Source organism: Alosa sapidissima, chromosome 2 (assembly GCF_018492685.1).
Source record: "Alosa sapidissima isolate fAloSap1 chromosome 2, fAloSap1.pri, whole genome shotgun sequence".
Taxonomy (NCBI): domain Eukaryota; kingdom Metazoa; phylum Chordata; class Actinopteri; order Clupeiformes; family Clupeidae; genus Alosa; species Alosa sapidissima.
The window spans coordinates 20,233,970-20,250,573 of record NC_055958.1 but is presented as its reverse complement, the minus strand read 5'-3'; the positions used below and the strand labels follow the sequence as shown (position 1 = coordinate 20,250,573).

At 45.2% G+C, this 16,604-nt stretch overlaps 1 protein-coding gene across 1 annotated transcript in view; it reads left to right on the top strand.

Moving 5' to 3' along the window:
* The window catches only part of cps1 (carbamoyl-phosphate synthase 1, mitochondrial), a 37,283-nt gene extending 25,487 nt beyond the window's left edge, over positions 1 to 11,796 (top strand). The window contains exons 30-38 of the mRNA XM_042066904.1: positions 862 to 969; positions 1,504 to 1,593; positions 2,070 to 2,240; positions 6,228 to 6,302; positions 7,587 to 7,685; positions 9,786 to 9,845; positions 10,108 to 10,220; positions 10,701 to 10,830; positions 10,935 to 11,796. Of these exons, the coding sequence (XP_041922838.1) occupies positions 862 to 969; positions 1,504 to 1,593; positions 2,070 to 2,240; positions 6,228 to 6,302; positions 7,587 to 7,685; positions 9,786 to 9,845; positions 10,108 to 10,220; positions 10,701 to 10,830; positions 10,935 to 11,033 (945 nt within the window). The 3' untranslated portion in view covers positions 11,034 to 11,796. The remainder of the gene's footprint in view (positions 1 to 861; positions 970 to 1,503; positions 1,594 to 2,069; positions 2,241 to 6,227; positions 6,303 to 7,586; positions 7,686 to 9,785; positions 9,846 to 10,107; positions 10,221 to 10,700; positions 10,831 to 10,934) is intronic.
* The last annotated feature ends 4,808 nt before the right edge of the window (positions 11,797 to 16,604 follow it).

Sequence of the window (16,604 nt, the reverse complement as noted above, 5' to 3'; positions counted from 1 at the left end):
CCTTATTGTAATGAGCTCATTAGGCATTGCAGTTGTAGTTGCTTTTAGTATTTGCAGACTGAATATGGCTTGATTGTGCGCACTCCTGAATCCTTGGACCATAACAAAAGAATCACCTTACCCCATAATTTTAACAACATTTTGACACAATGTATTTGATATTATATGATTTATTTTGTCTGCTGAGCACTTATTTTCATTTACATTTTCAATTCATTTTCAAAAGCCAAGGGTTCCAGCATATGTGTGTCGACACCCAACAAGGTTGTAAATATACTGATTTACATGTTGTGCCTGTGAACCAAATCTGGTCTGGACCCAGGAAAGAACGACCAAAGCCCACTCAACTAAACTTTCTCTCTCTTGTATTCTACTCAGTCCCGTGTGTCTGGAGTGAGTCATCTCAAGTATACTTGTTTTTTTTTAAATTTCTCCCTCTCTGTTTTTTAAACCTTTCATGTTAGCATTTGAACCTAGCCTGAGGCAGCGCATTCAGCAAGGTCCTTCCAAAGTTGCTGTCGCCGAGACTTGTTTGCGGACTGGCTCTTGTTTTTGTGCTATTTGTGTAATTCTCCCGCCGTAGTCGTCTCCTCTCTCCCCGTCATGATTAATATCGCATAGTCAGGGTCGGCCCGCGCCGTGTCCCTTATCCATATTCATGGCACTGGGCTAATGAGTGGTGTTCAAGGCTGCTAATGACATTGAGCGCCATGGATCGCTGCTGCTCCTGTCTGCACCACGCTCTGTGTTTTGTTTCAGGAGTTTAAAGGGGAAACACTGCCTGTCGCTTGTATGCTAATTGAGACACAAGCTGATATAAGGTCATATTGTGTGTGTGTGTGTGTGTTTGTTTGTATACAGGTGCTGGTCCATGCCATCACGGAGCACGTGGAGGACGCAGGTGTCCACTCAGGAGATGCCACCCTGATGCTGCCCACTCAGAGCATCAGCCAGGGGGCGCTGGAGAAGGTGTGTGACGTCCCTTCAGACTCGTACTGCCTCCTCTCATCTCTCCTCTCATCACAAACCTCAGCTCATGCACCTCAAGCAGGGACAGCCATGTTGCATACCCTCGCACTGAATCAGCGTTTTTAAGCCACACAAGTGCCAGGCCATGATATAATTGTGCTATTGTCCAATGATGTCATATTTTGCAGCTCTTTTACACATATAGGCCAAACATATAAGAAGATAAGCCTTTCCAAAGCTCTGAGAAGAGGGTGGCTGTGTGCTTGGGCCCGGTTAGCTTGTGGAGTTTGGCTGGGCAAAGGGAGGTCTGAGGTCTGTTTTCCTGGGCTCCAGTAAACATTTCGCCCCATCTGTTTGTCATGAGATTGCCATCTCCTCACCCAGTTTCTCTGGTGTGGCAGCATATCCATAATCCTGAGAGATGTTGGTGGCGTCAGTGGGAGTGCCGAGCATAAGCACTGGTGTCGTGCTGAATTATGGCTTCTGGCGAGTGGTCTCCTTCTCTTAATATATATTTTCTTTGGTAATTTTCAGATTAAGACTGCTACCCGGAAAATTGCCAAGGCATTTGAAATTTCAGGGCCGTTTAACACTCAATTTCTGGTGAAAGGCAATGATGTCATGGTAAGTTATGACACTGAAATGCAGATTGAATAGCCACCCCGGTCATTACTGATGGATGGCTCTATCCGCCTGTAGTGCTCGGGTGGAAATACTATTTTGATACACTTTGCAGAGGGCCTCTCGGCCTGCATAGTCAGCTTTACAAATGCCATATGCTCTGACATCAGAGAATGCTGTGTGCCATGAAAGAGTAAGTGTGCACTTATTTCCATCCAGGAAAAGCTCCCTCCTGGTTAAAATAAAGTGTTTCAGGCTTGCTGGCTTGATTGGTGTTAGATTCTTAAATCTTGATTAAAACTTTTTTTCTTTCAGTTTTGAGTTGATGATGATTGGTCTTGATTGAATTTGAAGCAGATTTTTTTCTGATTTGAGATGAGTGGGAATTGTGTCTTTGCAAGGGGGGTCATTTTCTCAGGCTAGCTAAAGTGCTCTCAGATTTCTTTGTTTGTCTGTTTATTTGTTTGTTTGTTTATTAGGTTATTGAATGCAACCTGCGAGCCTCGCGCTCCTTCCCCTTTGTGTCCAAGACCATCGGCGTCGACTTCATCAACGTGGCCACGCGCGTCATGGTGGGCGAGCCTCTTGATGAGTCCCGTCTGCCCTCCCTGGAGAACCCCATCATACCTGTGGACTATGTCGGTATCAAGGTGTGTATGTGTCCATGTGCGTGTATGTCCATAAACGGATATCAGATTCAGTCAGTAGTAGATGCATATAATATGCCTATTTCATATGCTGTGTAATGTAGTCTTTTGTATGCTTAGTTGTGTTTTAGAAAGCATTCCTTTGCTATTGTCCCTCTGCAGTTAGTATACCATAGTTACTGTATTTGTGTAGCCTGTGGATTGCACATTTGTTAATATAGGGTACATTTGTGGTGGTGTTCTGTGGAAACTAACCCATTCATGTCTGTAATATTCTCTGTAATAATGGAGACCACACACACACACATGCCCACACACACATGCCCTCACACACGGTGTTTGGTCGGCGACTCCAGTAGTCATTACGGATGAGTGAGCGTGGCGCGTCCCTGTGCGTCGCTTGTGTGAAATGAACTGCCGCGTACATCACCCACATCGGATGGGAGACAGTGGCTCAATCACGGCCTGACGGAGAAGGATCTGGAACATGGCGTCGGTGAGCCGCTCAGCGCTGGAGCAGTGTCTCTCCTCTCCTAAAGTCATTTCCTGTATAATTACAAAGGAGTTGCCGCACAATGTCTGTGATGAGCAGGCAATCATGCAGGAATAATCCCCATCTCCTGCCACTCTCCAACTTTTAAATACCCAGCTGAGATGTGGCGGGGAATACTAAGCGCTATGCAGCAAAACACTGAGCACACCGCATCTCCACCCAAAAAATGCACGTGGATCTGCCATCATTTCTGGCGGGCACAGGCACAGTCAGCCTTAGGTGGTTTGGAGGCTTTGTTTTTGGAACGAGAAAACATGTGGAATCAGTGCTCATCCAGACATAAACAGAAGAAAAACTTAAGTACTGTGTAATTTGCTTTTGGAAATGGAGTGTTTCTGACTACGACTAACACTGGAAATGGAGTGTTTCTAACTCTGACTAAGTGATAATCTAATTACCTTTGGACAATGTCTGATCAGCTCAGGTTAATTGCATTTCACATACTTTTGTTTAAAGTAATTTTAGTAAAAGTTGAAAGCAGAATATTCATTTAATTTACAAATATTCATTACCTACAACAGAGAGCCTTACACAAGATGCTAATTGTAATTCTTATATGAAGGACGCAGTTGAGATGAAAGAAATATCAGTTATGTTTGATGTTTGAACAAACAATAACCACCATTCTATAGTAGTGCAGGGATATTGACAACCAGCTCCTTTTAATTGTAGGAGGATTCTGTTTCAAAGCCTGGTGTGTACTATTTGTTTTCTATTCTTTTTTTTTATTTGTAGTGTGGAAGGATAACCTGTAATGGTGCATTTTTATTGCCCACCCCCCGTCATGGCTACTAAAGAAATCAATAGATGTGATTCATTACATAGGGGCCATAATTATGTTAGGTTTTCTTATGGAGGGGAGGCTCAAGCTGAATCTTTATTGGTTCCACCCTGAGACAACTTGGTCCATGCGCTCCTAGTAGCTGGAGGCCCCCTGGTGTTGAGTTGCGTTAGATCTGTGGCGTAGAGCTTCTCCAACAGGATGTTGTCTCGTGCGTTCTTCTCTCTCCTTCCTCTGCCTTTCTTTGTGTTCATTTGTGGTCTGAAGGAATATTTCTAAGGGCTTTTTTGTCTTTATCCAGTCCCTTTTGAAAGTTTTCCTGTAGTTCCTCCACAACAATATGGCTAAATGAAGTTTCCAGCGTCAAGGCAGAGCTTGGAACGTGGCGTGATGCAACGGCTCAGAGGGCACCGAGTGGTCACATGTTCGCTTGATCGAAGATGCTCGTTACTTCCATTCACACGTCGCCATTTCATGCTCACTGGGGATGGTCCATTTTTAGCCAGCACCACTCACATACACACACTCTTGGCACTTTCTCTCTCTTACACACACACATGCACACACACCTGTGCCTCGTTTGAAACTGCAGGTGCATAGATTTTGTGCACTGACTTTTCTATAGCCAGCCTGCTGGAAGCGTCAAATATGATTGGTCCTAGTCAAGCGCTTGCTCGTTGCGCCGCAGTTTTTCCCCCGCGTTATGTATGCACTGACCCCCAGGGGCCCCCAGCAGGCCCCGGTTACCATGGCAGCCATCATCTTCCTATAGAGGACCGTATGAACGGCTGCGTCCAACCACTTGGCTCTGTCTGCCGGCTGCAGTGGGCATTTCCAGAGGCAAGGAGCGTTAATAATGCATCTGTATCCGTCCGAGTGGAGCCACACACGGTTGGCCATCGCAGCGCGCTCTGGGTTGGAAACGGTAACTGGGCAGAGGTCATAATCAGTCTATCCTGTCAAGTTGCACCCTCCCCCCCCCCCACCCCAAGACTCTCACACATTGTCAGGAGGAGAAAAAGGAAAAAGAAAGGAAAGGACGTGAATAAAGGAAAAAGAAATGGAAAATAAAAACTCTCCACCCACGGCTCAGCCAGTGGATTAATTAGGAGTGCTTGTGTTTACTCCCCCAGCTGACTGGGCTCTGCTGGCGCATTAGCATGCTGCCGCTTGCCCGCCTCAACCAGGCCTGATTGCATCGCTTCAAGGATGCGTCCAACTCCCCCCACTCTGCCTCAGGCTTGGCATCAAGGGTCCCCACCTCCCCCACGGCTCTAATCTCCCACAATAACTTCCCTCTGCACAGGTAGCGCGCCTCTGAAATGGGCAGAGCGTGATATTATGCAGTTAGCAGGCTCTGTGGTTTCAGAGTATGACATGAGTGCATATGCATGTATGATTTAGCAGCAGTGCCTGCGGTGCTTTTCTGTCACTTACCATCTTGCAATAATATTAAACAGCATTTATTTAAATCAACATGGAGCCTTCATTATTGCTTCAAGTTAAATATCAGACAAATTCATCTCCAGGTCTGAAACAATTCCCTGTGCCATCTTAATCTGTGTTTTTTGGGAAAATGGATTAATGACAGTACAAATGGAAACCCTGTGAAACCTCTGATGTTCACAAGCTGCTACACTTCATGTGGACTACTGCTACATCACAGACCGCAAACAGTCTCAGCTAATTAGCCCTGATGGGTGGAGTGATGGGATTCATATTTCAATAGGTTTCCCTGGACACCCCGGCCCTGTTGAACCGCTGCGCAGTGAGAAGAGGAAGACGCTGCTCTCTCCACCACCCTGGCAGTCTTCCATCTCTCTCCTCTCTCCCGTGTCTCTCTCTCTCCTCTCTCCCGTATCTCTCTCTCTCTCTCTCTCTCTCCTCTCTCCCGTGTCTCTCTCTCTCTCTCTCTCTCCTCTCTCCCGTGTCTCTCTCTCTCTCTCTCTCTCTCTCTCCTCTCCCGTGTCTCTCTCTCTCTCTCCTCTCTCCCGTGTCTCTCTCTCTCTCTCTTCTCTCTCCCGTGTCTCTCTCGCTCTCCTTCACGCTGCAGTGGAGTGATGGCCCGCTCCTAACAATGCGGAATATCAAACAGCCTGATAAGGCATCAGCGCTGATATAACTCATCAGACGCCTTCCTTCTCCTCTCCCTTTTCTTCTCTCATTTCGGCTTTCTGTGCGTCTTCGTTTTTGGACTCTCTCTCGACTCCCCGCGCCGTCTGTCTCTACTCTCTCTCTCTCTGGGGTGCCCGGCTAGTTTTGCAAACATCAGTTGAAGCAGGTGTTTGTGTCCTCCCCGTCTCTTTCCTTGTTAATCTAGAGAGTAAGATATCAGGGCTGTGAAACTTCCTTCTAGTTTGCCGAGCGGCTTGTCTTGTTTCTGGGGATCTATCCTGTAGGTGGCAGCGGTGTGATAGAGATTTCTTTGTCAAACTGGGTTATGTTCAGGGTCTCGCATGCCTCACAGGTATCTTATGAAAGCCGAGTTTCAAACATCAACTGGACATATTCCGCTCAATTATTATTCTCTGCAAACAAGTCGCTCACAGTGTGAAGATCGCATCCCCTGTCCTGAAAAGACTTCACTGATCTTCCTGACTTTATCCAGATAAAGTCTTCAAATAACCTTTCTTTTTTTTTTCTCTCGCCTATCCAGGCTCCCATGTTCTCCTGGCCCCGCCTCAGGGATGCTGACCCTGTCCTGCGCTGTGAGATGGCCTCCACTGGAGAGGTCCAGCACACCCCCAAATACGCACACACACACTTTCTCTCTCTCTCTCTCTCTCAATCACTCACACACGCTTATACACACACACACCCAAACACACACACAGACTCTTTTTTTCTCTCTCACTCAATCTCACACACACACACACACACACACACACACACACACACACACACACACACACACTGTCTTTCTGTGACACACACATGCACTCCCTACTCACAAAGCACACTCCATGAATGCCATGCAAAAGACTCCCATTAACTACAGTATACATACGTTTGAGATGAATATCTGCATACAGTCACAAGCTAATCTCTTTGGTCTATGTGAATGAAGCATCATCATAAATAACAAACACGCTGTTAATAACTCATTAGCTAAATGAGCTGACGCTGTGGCGTGTGTGAGGGGGTGTGAGTTGGCCGGGGGAGAGTGTCGCTCCAGCAGGGCTCAGGAGCTCTGCAGTTCCCTGCTCAATCCCCCTGGGCACCACCGCGAGGGAGAGGTAGGAGGAACTCGCCAGTGGCCTTCCTCTCTCTCTCCCACATCAAGAGAGAGAAACATCAGTTGAAGCAGGTGTTTGTGTCCTCCTGTCTCCCTGTGGCCTACTGGTTAGCGCTTCGGACTTGTAACCGGCTGAAGTGCCCTTATGCAAGGCACCTAACCCCTCACTGCTCCCCGAGCGCCGCTGTTGTTGCAGGCAGCTCACTGCGCCGGGATTAGTGTGTGCTTCACCTCACTGTGTGTTCACTGTGTGCTGAGTGTCTTTCACTAATTCACGGATTGGGATAAATGCAGAGAGCAAATTTCCCTCACGGGATCAAAAGAGTATATATACTTATACTTATGAGACTAGGGAGAAAAAAAGAAAAACACAAAGGCAGTTTTTTTTTTTTTTTTTTTTTTTTACATTTCCACACCATTTCCCCCACCTGCTCTCCCTGGCAACCTGAAAACCATAGAAACAAGCCTGGAGGACAAACAGTGAGGAGGAAGCATCGTGTTTTGCCCCTGTAATGTTTATTTTTTTATCTGTTTTATGCTCTTTTTTTCTCTGGCGCTCGTCTGTGTCCTGAAAACAAGTTCACTCCTGTAGGCTTTTACTTCCACTTATCTGAAAAAAAAAAAAAAAAAATCTTTTCAATGGATATGTAGAAAATGGCTACTTCTAGCCCTCTGCTTTTAATGCACACTGACATTAAACCTTACTCATATCTTTTCATTGATACTGTCTGTCATAAAGTATTAAACAGTAAAGAAGCTTCCTCTTGTGGATCTGCACAGGTGGCTTGCTTCGGACCAAACATCTACTCCGCTTTCCTGAAGGCCATGCTCTCTACTGGATTCAAGCTCCCGCAAAAGGGAATCCTCATAGGCATCCAGGTACGCAGTGCGGTGTTCTTTTCCTTTGGCTAGCATGTAGCGCAGCATGTGTCTTTTCAACTTTTTAGATGAATAATGGTTGATTCTACCTGTGGAGATGAGAAAAGAACATCTTAATAGTGCATGAAGACATTGACCTACAGTAGCGTCTGTGTTGAACTAACGCGGGCCTGTTCAGTCTGCCTGGGTCTTAGAGTCGGAGGTGTGGAGGATGAGGCCTGGAGTAGGAGCATGAGTGGAGCAGACCTTTTAGAGCTCACAGAGAGAGTACACTGAAACAGGCTGGCCTTTTAGATCAGGCTGACATGTGCTGAGGCAAGAGCTAGAGATCTGCAGTGCCTATCGGCTCTATATTTCTTTCTCTCTCTCTCTCTCTCTCTCTCTCTCTCTCTCTCTCTCTCTCTCTCTCTCTCTTTTCTCTCTCTCTCTCTTTTTCTCTCTCTCTTTTTCTCTCTCTCTCTTTTTCTCTTTCTCTCTCGCGTTAGCTCTATCTCTGTATCTCTCTCACACACACACACTGTTATGACATTCCCCTCACCCAGATTGTGCATGCTTTCTAGAGCAGATGGAAGCTGACAGGAGTTCTTCCCCCACTTTTGTACACTAGCCCTACATTACTCATGTTCAGCACTGGCGAGACAGGAGCGTTCAGCTAGCTTCAAGTGCAGCGTTGGAGACCCTTAGGCTTAAGCGGATGTTAAGCTGCCAGGGCTGATGGGTCCAGTCCTGATGGGTTCAGTTCAATCAGGGCCAGAGTTGTGGAGTAGACGCTAGTTAAAGCGCATCCTGTTGGCACACACTGATGCTCAGACAGATTTTACAGCTACTCCTGAATAGCCTGAATATCTTCTACTGAATCTTCTGCAGTGAAGGATTTGTATTTATTCATGACAAAATTATACACTGTACCCACCTACCCATGCACATCACACATAGTATAAACACTATGCCTTGTTATTTCTCACTTGGTTAACCTTTAAGCAATCTGCATGCAGTGTGATTTACTTGTGTTTACTCGCATGAAGAAGCACATGCTCCTCATTGTTATTGATGCGTGCATCTCATAACGTACTTCATTACCTGCTTCAAGCACCTGTAGTATGAAATGTGTTTCCATCCTTCGTCAGCCTGTGACTGAGCGTGGATATGTTTGCACTTTAATTTGTTTGGAGCGTTTGCTAAGGTAATTGATGGTGCTCATCTACAGCGGGTGAATACTGTTTAACACCCTGTCTTGCATCAATAATTGGGTCAATTACCAGAATGAGAACATACTGTGTGTTTGTGTGTGTGTGTGTGTGTGTGTGTGTGTGTGTGTGTGTGTGTACAGGGGGACTTGGGAAAGGAGACATATAGCTGTAATTCTCAAAGATACTGTAACCTGTCCATGTCTATTGTCAAACCAGTTCATCTGCCTCCTTACTGGCTGAGATTTAGAATGCTCTAGGCACACAGAGACTTGTCATTTGTTAAAGCCTGTAGGCTTTGTTTTTCTCTAGTGGGCTGTAACGAGGATTCACCTGAATGCTGCAGGAAGAAGTCAATTTGTTGAACATTTTTACCCAGAGTGAAAAGACTCTGAGCAAGTAAAGTGCTACTCTTAAAACACTTTTGCTTATGCGGAACCCTTTATGTTTCACATTTTATGCTGTCACCAAAACATTACCCCCCCCCCCCCCCTCCCTATGCTATTTCCAATCAACGTGTCAGTGTGGAAATCCATTATCCGGTTGGGGGGTCATTGTGTGCTTGTAACACCACACTTTTTCTCTAATCGACTTTCAGGTGCACAAGACAGCATGAAATTCCAATTGGAAACAAGCACTCCCTAAACACACACACACACACACACACACATACTCGGTGTAATGGCTATGCCGTAGGGTTGGGGTGTCCCATTATGCCTCTCAGTGGTAATTACACAGCTGCGGTAAAGCTGCCGTGAACACCCAGCTTTGGCTATTGATCCCAGGGCTGCTGAGACCAGGAGGGCAGACATGCAGCCGCTCTCCGTCCCAGACCTGTCCCTCAGGCCCTCCCCTCCCCAGCGCGCTCTCTCTCTCTCTCACACCTCTAACGCTTATCTTCCCACTCTCACAGCATTCTTTCAGACCCAACTTCCTGTCCACCGCACACCAGCTGAACGAGGACGGTTTCAAGGTAAGGAGGCATCTAATCACTTAAGTATTCAGAATCCTCTTAATCACACACGTGCACACACAGTGACACGTGGTCTCACCTTTTTTTGATCAGTGTATTGTTTGCTATTGATTGAATATGTTCATATACACCCTACCCTACCCCTGAAATAAACGTTAAACAGTAAGTAATATTTGCAGTCAGGCCCTGTTGAGCCCTTAAATGACATTAATGTATTTTACGTGACTATTAAGATGAGCTTATATGGCTGCTCATTCCTCAGCTTTATGCCACTGAGGGCACCTCCGCCTGGCTCAATGCCAACGATGTGCCCACCACTCCAGTGGCCTGGCCAACACAAGATGAGAACAATAGCACTCTCCCCAGCATCAACAGGTGAGTTCCCTCCTGGATTGGTCGACAGCTCAGGAATATATTGACTTTTTGATAAATTACACCATCAAGCTAAACTTGAAATACAAATATGTTCATATCTTAGTTGTGAGATCTGAGTGGCGATAACTTCCCTGGGCACGTCTCTATCCAGCCCTGAAAATGGAGAGTTGTCTGATCAACAAAGGCACCAGAGCCGTGTTTGCTGATAGAGGATTTAGGCCCCCCTATACTGTACATCTTTGTTTTGCCACTGCTGCAGACATGCTGTTCTGGTTTGCTTTGGCCTTCTCGCTAATGCCTCAAACAATCTGACAGGGTCTCAATTACAGGAATGATGGCATCAAGAGTTTAGTTGGCAGGCCAAGTGTTTACTGATAGAGTTCTGGTACAAACTCCAAAAAGTTATCATGCTTTTTGTGAGGGGGATATTGTTATTTTCATTTGTTAAAGGTAAATTGACCTCTCCATTGTTTGTTTCAGGCTCATCAATGAGGGTGACATTGACCTGGTGGTGAACCTCCCCAACAACAACACACGTTTCATCAAGGACAACTTCATAATCCGCCGCATGGCTGTGGACCACGGGGTGCCCCTCATCACCAACTTCCAGGTCTGTCGTGCGGTCACTCCGGTGCTGCTCGTGTCAGAGGTGTGAGCAGCACTCACCGCTCCACTCTGCAGTTTCTTCTTTTGAATGTTCATTTGGCTTCACAGGTGGTCAAGCTGTTTGCCGAAGCAGTGAAGTACTCCAGTGACCTGGACACCACCAGCCTCTTCCACTACCGAGAGCGCAACACCACCAGGCACAGTTAGATGCTGCTGCTACCAAAAAGTGCCACCACCACCCGGCAGGCTACTCAGGAGCACATTTCACTCCAGAATCATTTGGATCAGGAGCTCCAACTTAAGTGTTATTTTTCTACAATCTGGATTGAGGGTTATGGGGCAATACCATCCCACCCTGGATCAGTCATTTTTCTAAGTAACCACATATTATTTATGGTGTTGTTAACTTAACGTATGTCCTTATGCAAACGGCTGCTGGCTTGCCAGGGTTGTTGGCATTGTTGGCTTAATTTTGTTCTGTTCATTTATTGGCCAGTTCTCCCAGCATTTTTACTTACAGAAGACAGTTTCCAGAAACAGATCTTTACTCTGCACTGAGGATAAATCGAGTTTAGATGCTGGACAACATCACAAAACACAATAGTCTAGGTTTTTTTTTTAATTTTATTTCTGCTGTTGATCATTGTGTGTGTGTTTGTGTGTGTGTGTTAGAGAGAGAGACAGAGAAAGAGAGAGAGAAAGAGAGTGTGAGAGTGTGTGCTTGTATGTGTGAATAAGTGGGTGGATGAGTGGGATGGAATGTGGTTGAGGATCTTTTGGATCTTTCAATATCTTAGAGCTCCTATTCACGCCTCTATGATGTTTACAACCATTTCATATGCAATGCAAATCTAACGGAAGTCTTATATTTAGTCTTATAATAAGTCTTATATTAAACAGTAATTACCACAATTTCTTCAAACGTATCTTGAAAGTAAACCATCAATAAAAACCCTCTATTTAAAAAATAAATAAAAAACCTGTCAGATCTTGTGATGTACAGTATGTGTGTGCAAGTGTGGGTGATGATTGATTCTACCACTGAACAGCAACATCTCTCTTCACCTTCACATCATAAATATATCAACTCCCAAACTTTGAAAATGTAAAATGACCTCGTCCCAGTGTGTGTGTAGAGCGTGGGGGCACCAGTGGTGAGTGTGTGTGTGTGTGTAGAGCGTGGGGGCACCAGTGGTGAGTGTGTGTGTTTAGAGCGTGGGGGCACCAGTGGTGAGTGTGTGTGTGTGTGTGTTTAGAGCGTGGGGGCACCAGTGGTGAGTGTGTGTGTGTGTGTGTGTGTGTGTGTGTGTTTAGAGCGTGGGGGCACCAGTGGTGAGTGTGTGTGTGTGTGTGTAGAGTGTGGGGGCACCAGTGGTGTGTGTGTGTGTAGAGCGTGGGGGCACCAGTGGTGTGTGTGTGTGTAGAGCGTGGGGGCACCAGTGGTGAGTGTGTATGTGTGTGTGTAGAGCGTGGGGGCACCAGTGGTGAGTGTGTGTGTGTTTAGAGCGTGGGGGCACCAGTGGTGAGTGTGTGTGTGTAGAGCTTGAGGACACCAGTGGTGAGTGTGTGTGTGTAGAGCTTGAGGACACCTTGTGGTGAGTGTGTGTGTGTGTGTGTGTAGAGCTTGAGGACACCAGTGGTGAGTGTGTGTGTGTAGAGTGTGGGGGCACCAGTGGTGTGTGTGTGTGTGTGTGTAGAGCAGTCCCTCCAGGAATTCGCGATGTTGCGATCGCAACAATTAACGCAAATTCAGCAAATCCTCGTGAATTCTGGGCGATTCTCACGATTTTGTCCAAACACTGCAACTTTTTCGCAAATTTTACCAATCATCATGGTTTCCCCCGTGAAATTTCACCTACCACAACAGCCCCTCACACAGAATATTGAGTCAGATGCCACACTCACTTCTGCAGACACCAGAGACTTCCCTATAACTTGTTCACTCCTCTGCAGTTTTGATTACAATAAATAGAAGGCTAACGTTAATGATCTGCTTTACTTGCATCTGTCATCTCAACCTAGTGTTGCTAACCTGCCTAGGTGCCTAGGCTATGAAGGTAAGTTAATTAAGGCCTACTCGGTTTACTGAAATGAATAACATTGTAAGACATTTACATCTTCTATGATCCAAGAATGATTTCATACGAGTTATTTTTTAACATTTATTTAACTAATGACAGAAAACATCCCGAATTCCATCCACATATCGTAATGCACTATGCAAAAAGTTATTTCCAGTCGTAAGTGAACACAGTGAGATGCAAGCATTGCAATCCACTTAGAAATGTTATTACGCTACTCTCACGTCCTTAAAGTGGCAGGCAGTCAATTAGACTTACACACCACCAATGTAATAACATTAAAGAAACGTGTAGTCTAATAGTTTAAATCAATATGAAATCACTAGATACTTAGTTGGCTATTAGTAATTATGCAAGTCACATAATATGAATTATTAAAAAGATATGAACTTAATATGAATTACAACATATATGAATGTATTGAAACATGTGACATGATGCCATCTCTTTAGGGGACTGTCTTTTTTGGACAGTTCTACGAAAGGTTATACTGCTTTGTGAATTACCCCAGTCAAAGTATTTACACAAATAAAGTAGGCCTACTTTGATTTTCTGGAACCCTTACTATTTACCTTTACTTATCCTTTTTAATAAGCATCAAGATGTTCAGTGTAATTTTGGTCTTACTAACCTTAATTACCCTCAATTAAAAAATATATTTTTTAAAAATTGCAACTATTTTTGCAATTTTCACTTCCTCTCGCAATTTCTAAGCAACAAAAAGCTAAAAACACCGCAATTTTCATTCGCAATTTTTTAGAAAAGTTGTCGCGAAATCAGGCATTTTAGATCGCAACAATCTCAAAAAATTCTCACGAAATCCTGGAGGGACTGGTAGAGTGTGGGGGCACCAGTGGTGTGTGTGTGTAGAGCGTGGGGGCACCAGTGGTGAGCTCAGACCACTCTGAGGATGAAGAGATGTGTGGTGCTCGTGAGGTCCAGCTGGTCAGCGTGACTCGGCGCTCTCTGGCCCAGGGCAAAGCTGGCCCCATCAGACAGATGGCCCCCCGGCTCGGCTGGGCTCGGATCACCACACGGCAGAGTGGCCAGATGAAGCCGGCCATCTACCTGTAATGAGCCTGCCTGCTAATCTGTGGCGTTCACCTGGGTCTGCCCCTGTCACTTCATTATGGCTAATGGCTTTCCATTTGCTGTTCCAAAAAATCCTTTATTAGGATGGAGCAAAAAGCCTACCTTCACATACACACAAACACACACACACACACACTTGATTTGCCATTCCTCCTTTTTGGACATGCAGGTTTTCTTTTTTTTTAATATCGGCATGGACGGTACTTGTCTAATAATCTCCCTCACTCATCTGAACAGTTTTTGCCATTTATTAAGAAATTCTTAGCAAGTGCCTTATAAAATCTGGTTATTTGGGGATGATGGCTTCCTTAGCAAGTGCCTCATAAAATCTGGTTATTTGGGGATGATGGCTTCCTTAGCAAGTGCCTTATAAAATCTGGTTATTTGGGGGGTTATTTGGGGGCTGCTGCCAACTGAACCTCCAGAGCTGCATCTTCCCTCTGCATTTAAAGCGTAGCCCTTCCTTTTTGATTGTGTCAAGAGGAAAGGACTAATCATCAAATTATTAATTGTCGTCATGTGTCCTCATGTGGTTCTCATGAGCGTATAATTAACAATTGGTCATGTGAGCATTTGATTGACAAAGGTCACAAGAGCAGTTGGTTGACAAAGGGTTTGGCATGATCAAAGGCTGGGGTGATGATTAAAGTGAATGTTGGAAGATGCATATATATATACAGTATATACCATATATGAAGTTTCCATTGCTGTGTTAAGAATGTTTTTTTAGTAGTAAATAGCTACTTTGTCATTTACTCTAGTGGATTAACGTTATTTGTCCATGAATAGTCATGAAGTTCCGCAGATCTCTGACCTATGGCTTGATGTCAGCGGCCCAGTCAGCCTCTCCTCCAGCTCGCTGTAACTTTCCATTAATTGCTTGATGGATTGTGGGAATTAAGTAGTCCTCTCTCCTGGCTTCAGGTGCATTGAGCCACTTGCATCTCTTAGAAGCACATCTTACACAATCAATAGAGGGTAAATGGCACCAAAGATGAACTGATTCATTAAGGGAGTAGATTTAAACCTGTGGCTAAGTGAATAATGGAGTCACTGCAAATCAGGTAAACACTCCCAAGTCGCAGGCCTAACAGACAGCTCATTTGCTGACTGAGTCTCTGAACGGCTTTTTTTCCACGTGAAGACTTCACCACTCTGCAGCCTTCTTGCGGCTAAATTGGAGTTAATATGTTCATGGCAGTTTATCTGATTACAGACCCTGTATATGTAAGTCGTGGAGTTCTACATGGCCCACCCTTCAGGCGGGTGTGTGTGAGAGGGTGAGTGTTGCTGCTGCACGGTACGGAGTGGAGTGTGTTGTGAGGGGAGGAAACCCTGTGGCTAATTAAAGGCAATCAGAGGGAGCAAAGGGGAGCGTTTGTTTGGGCTCTGCATTCTGCCAGCTGCTCCTGCACATTTATTTACTGCTGATTAGTCATGCTTCACTGGTGCCCAACAGGTTTCCCCTGTAATGAGTCGTGTGGAGGTGTTAGTGTGGCGAGACAGTGTGTTTCGCTGGATTGGCTACGCCAAAAATAGAACTCTGTTTTCAACAGTATGTTGAGATGTACAGTATATTGTCAGATACGGTATGATGCTAAGCATTGTGAAGTCCTCAAACAACTTTCGAATTGAGCAATGGCAGAGGCCCCAAAAGTTGCAACAACGGCAGAAACGGATCATCTCTTTAGTATTTTCCTCGTGCAGCTTTTTCCTTGTCTTGTGGTAGTCTTCTCCAAAGAGGAGGGAAGGAGAGACCTTTGGCGTTCTGCTCATAGTCCTCCCCATACTGACTGGCTCAGAGTGCATAGAACATAAGTCTGAGTCTCAGCGAGCGGGCCTTACAGGAAACACACTCTGGTGAATATCTAATAACCCAGCATTCGACTCCTGAAAGGGCAAACAGATCAGATTTTTTTGGTGGAGAAACAGGAGGCCCAAGGCAACAAACAGTTGTCTCTTAATATTACTCTCAGATTTCATCTCTCACCTGTTGTAGCAATGTGTCTTATTATGACGCTGCGCGGCGGTCATAAAGGTTTAGTCAGATTTTTTTTTTTTTTTTCCTTTTTCGCATGTCCAAATTTCCGTCAAGGATTCCCGGGACACTGAAAGACCGGGGTAGACGAAACTTGGTGGGCATGTAACCCCATATGGATAGCATGGAACCATCGTTTTTCGTTTTGATCTGTAGCCCCCCCACTGGACTGCACCCCCCGAAAGGAGGGTAGGGCAGACACAGTTTTCTGTGAATATCTCAAGAACCGTAAGGTTTAGGAGGACCATTTTTTTTTGTATGTTGATCTCAAGGGGCCATGTCAACCCATTCCATAACCACTTATTTCATGTATAGCGCCACCTAGTTAAACACAAAAAAGTAAAAATGAGGTGTTGTAATCACAGGTATCTGTGACCTAACATAGTCAAAACTGCACGAAATTGGAAGTGTAGGATCATTATGACACCCTCTGAATGCACGCCAAGTTTCGTGGAATTCCGTTCATGGGGGGCCACACAATAAATTAATTTATGTTACTATACACCAACTGGCCTGTAGGTGGCCGGAGACAGTTTTCTGTGAATATCTCGAGAACCGTAGGGCCTA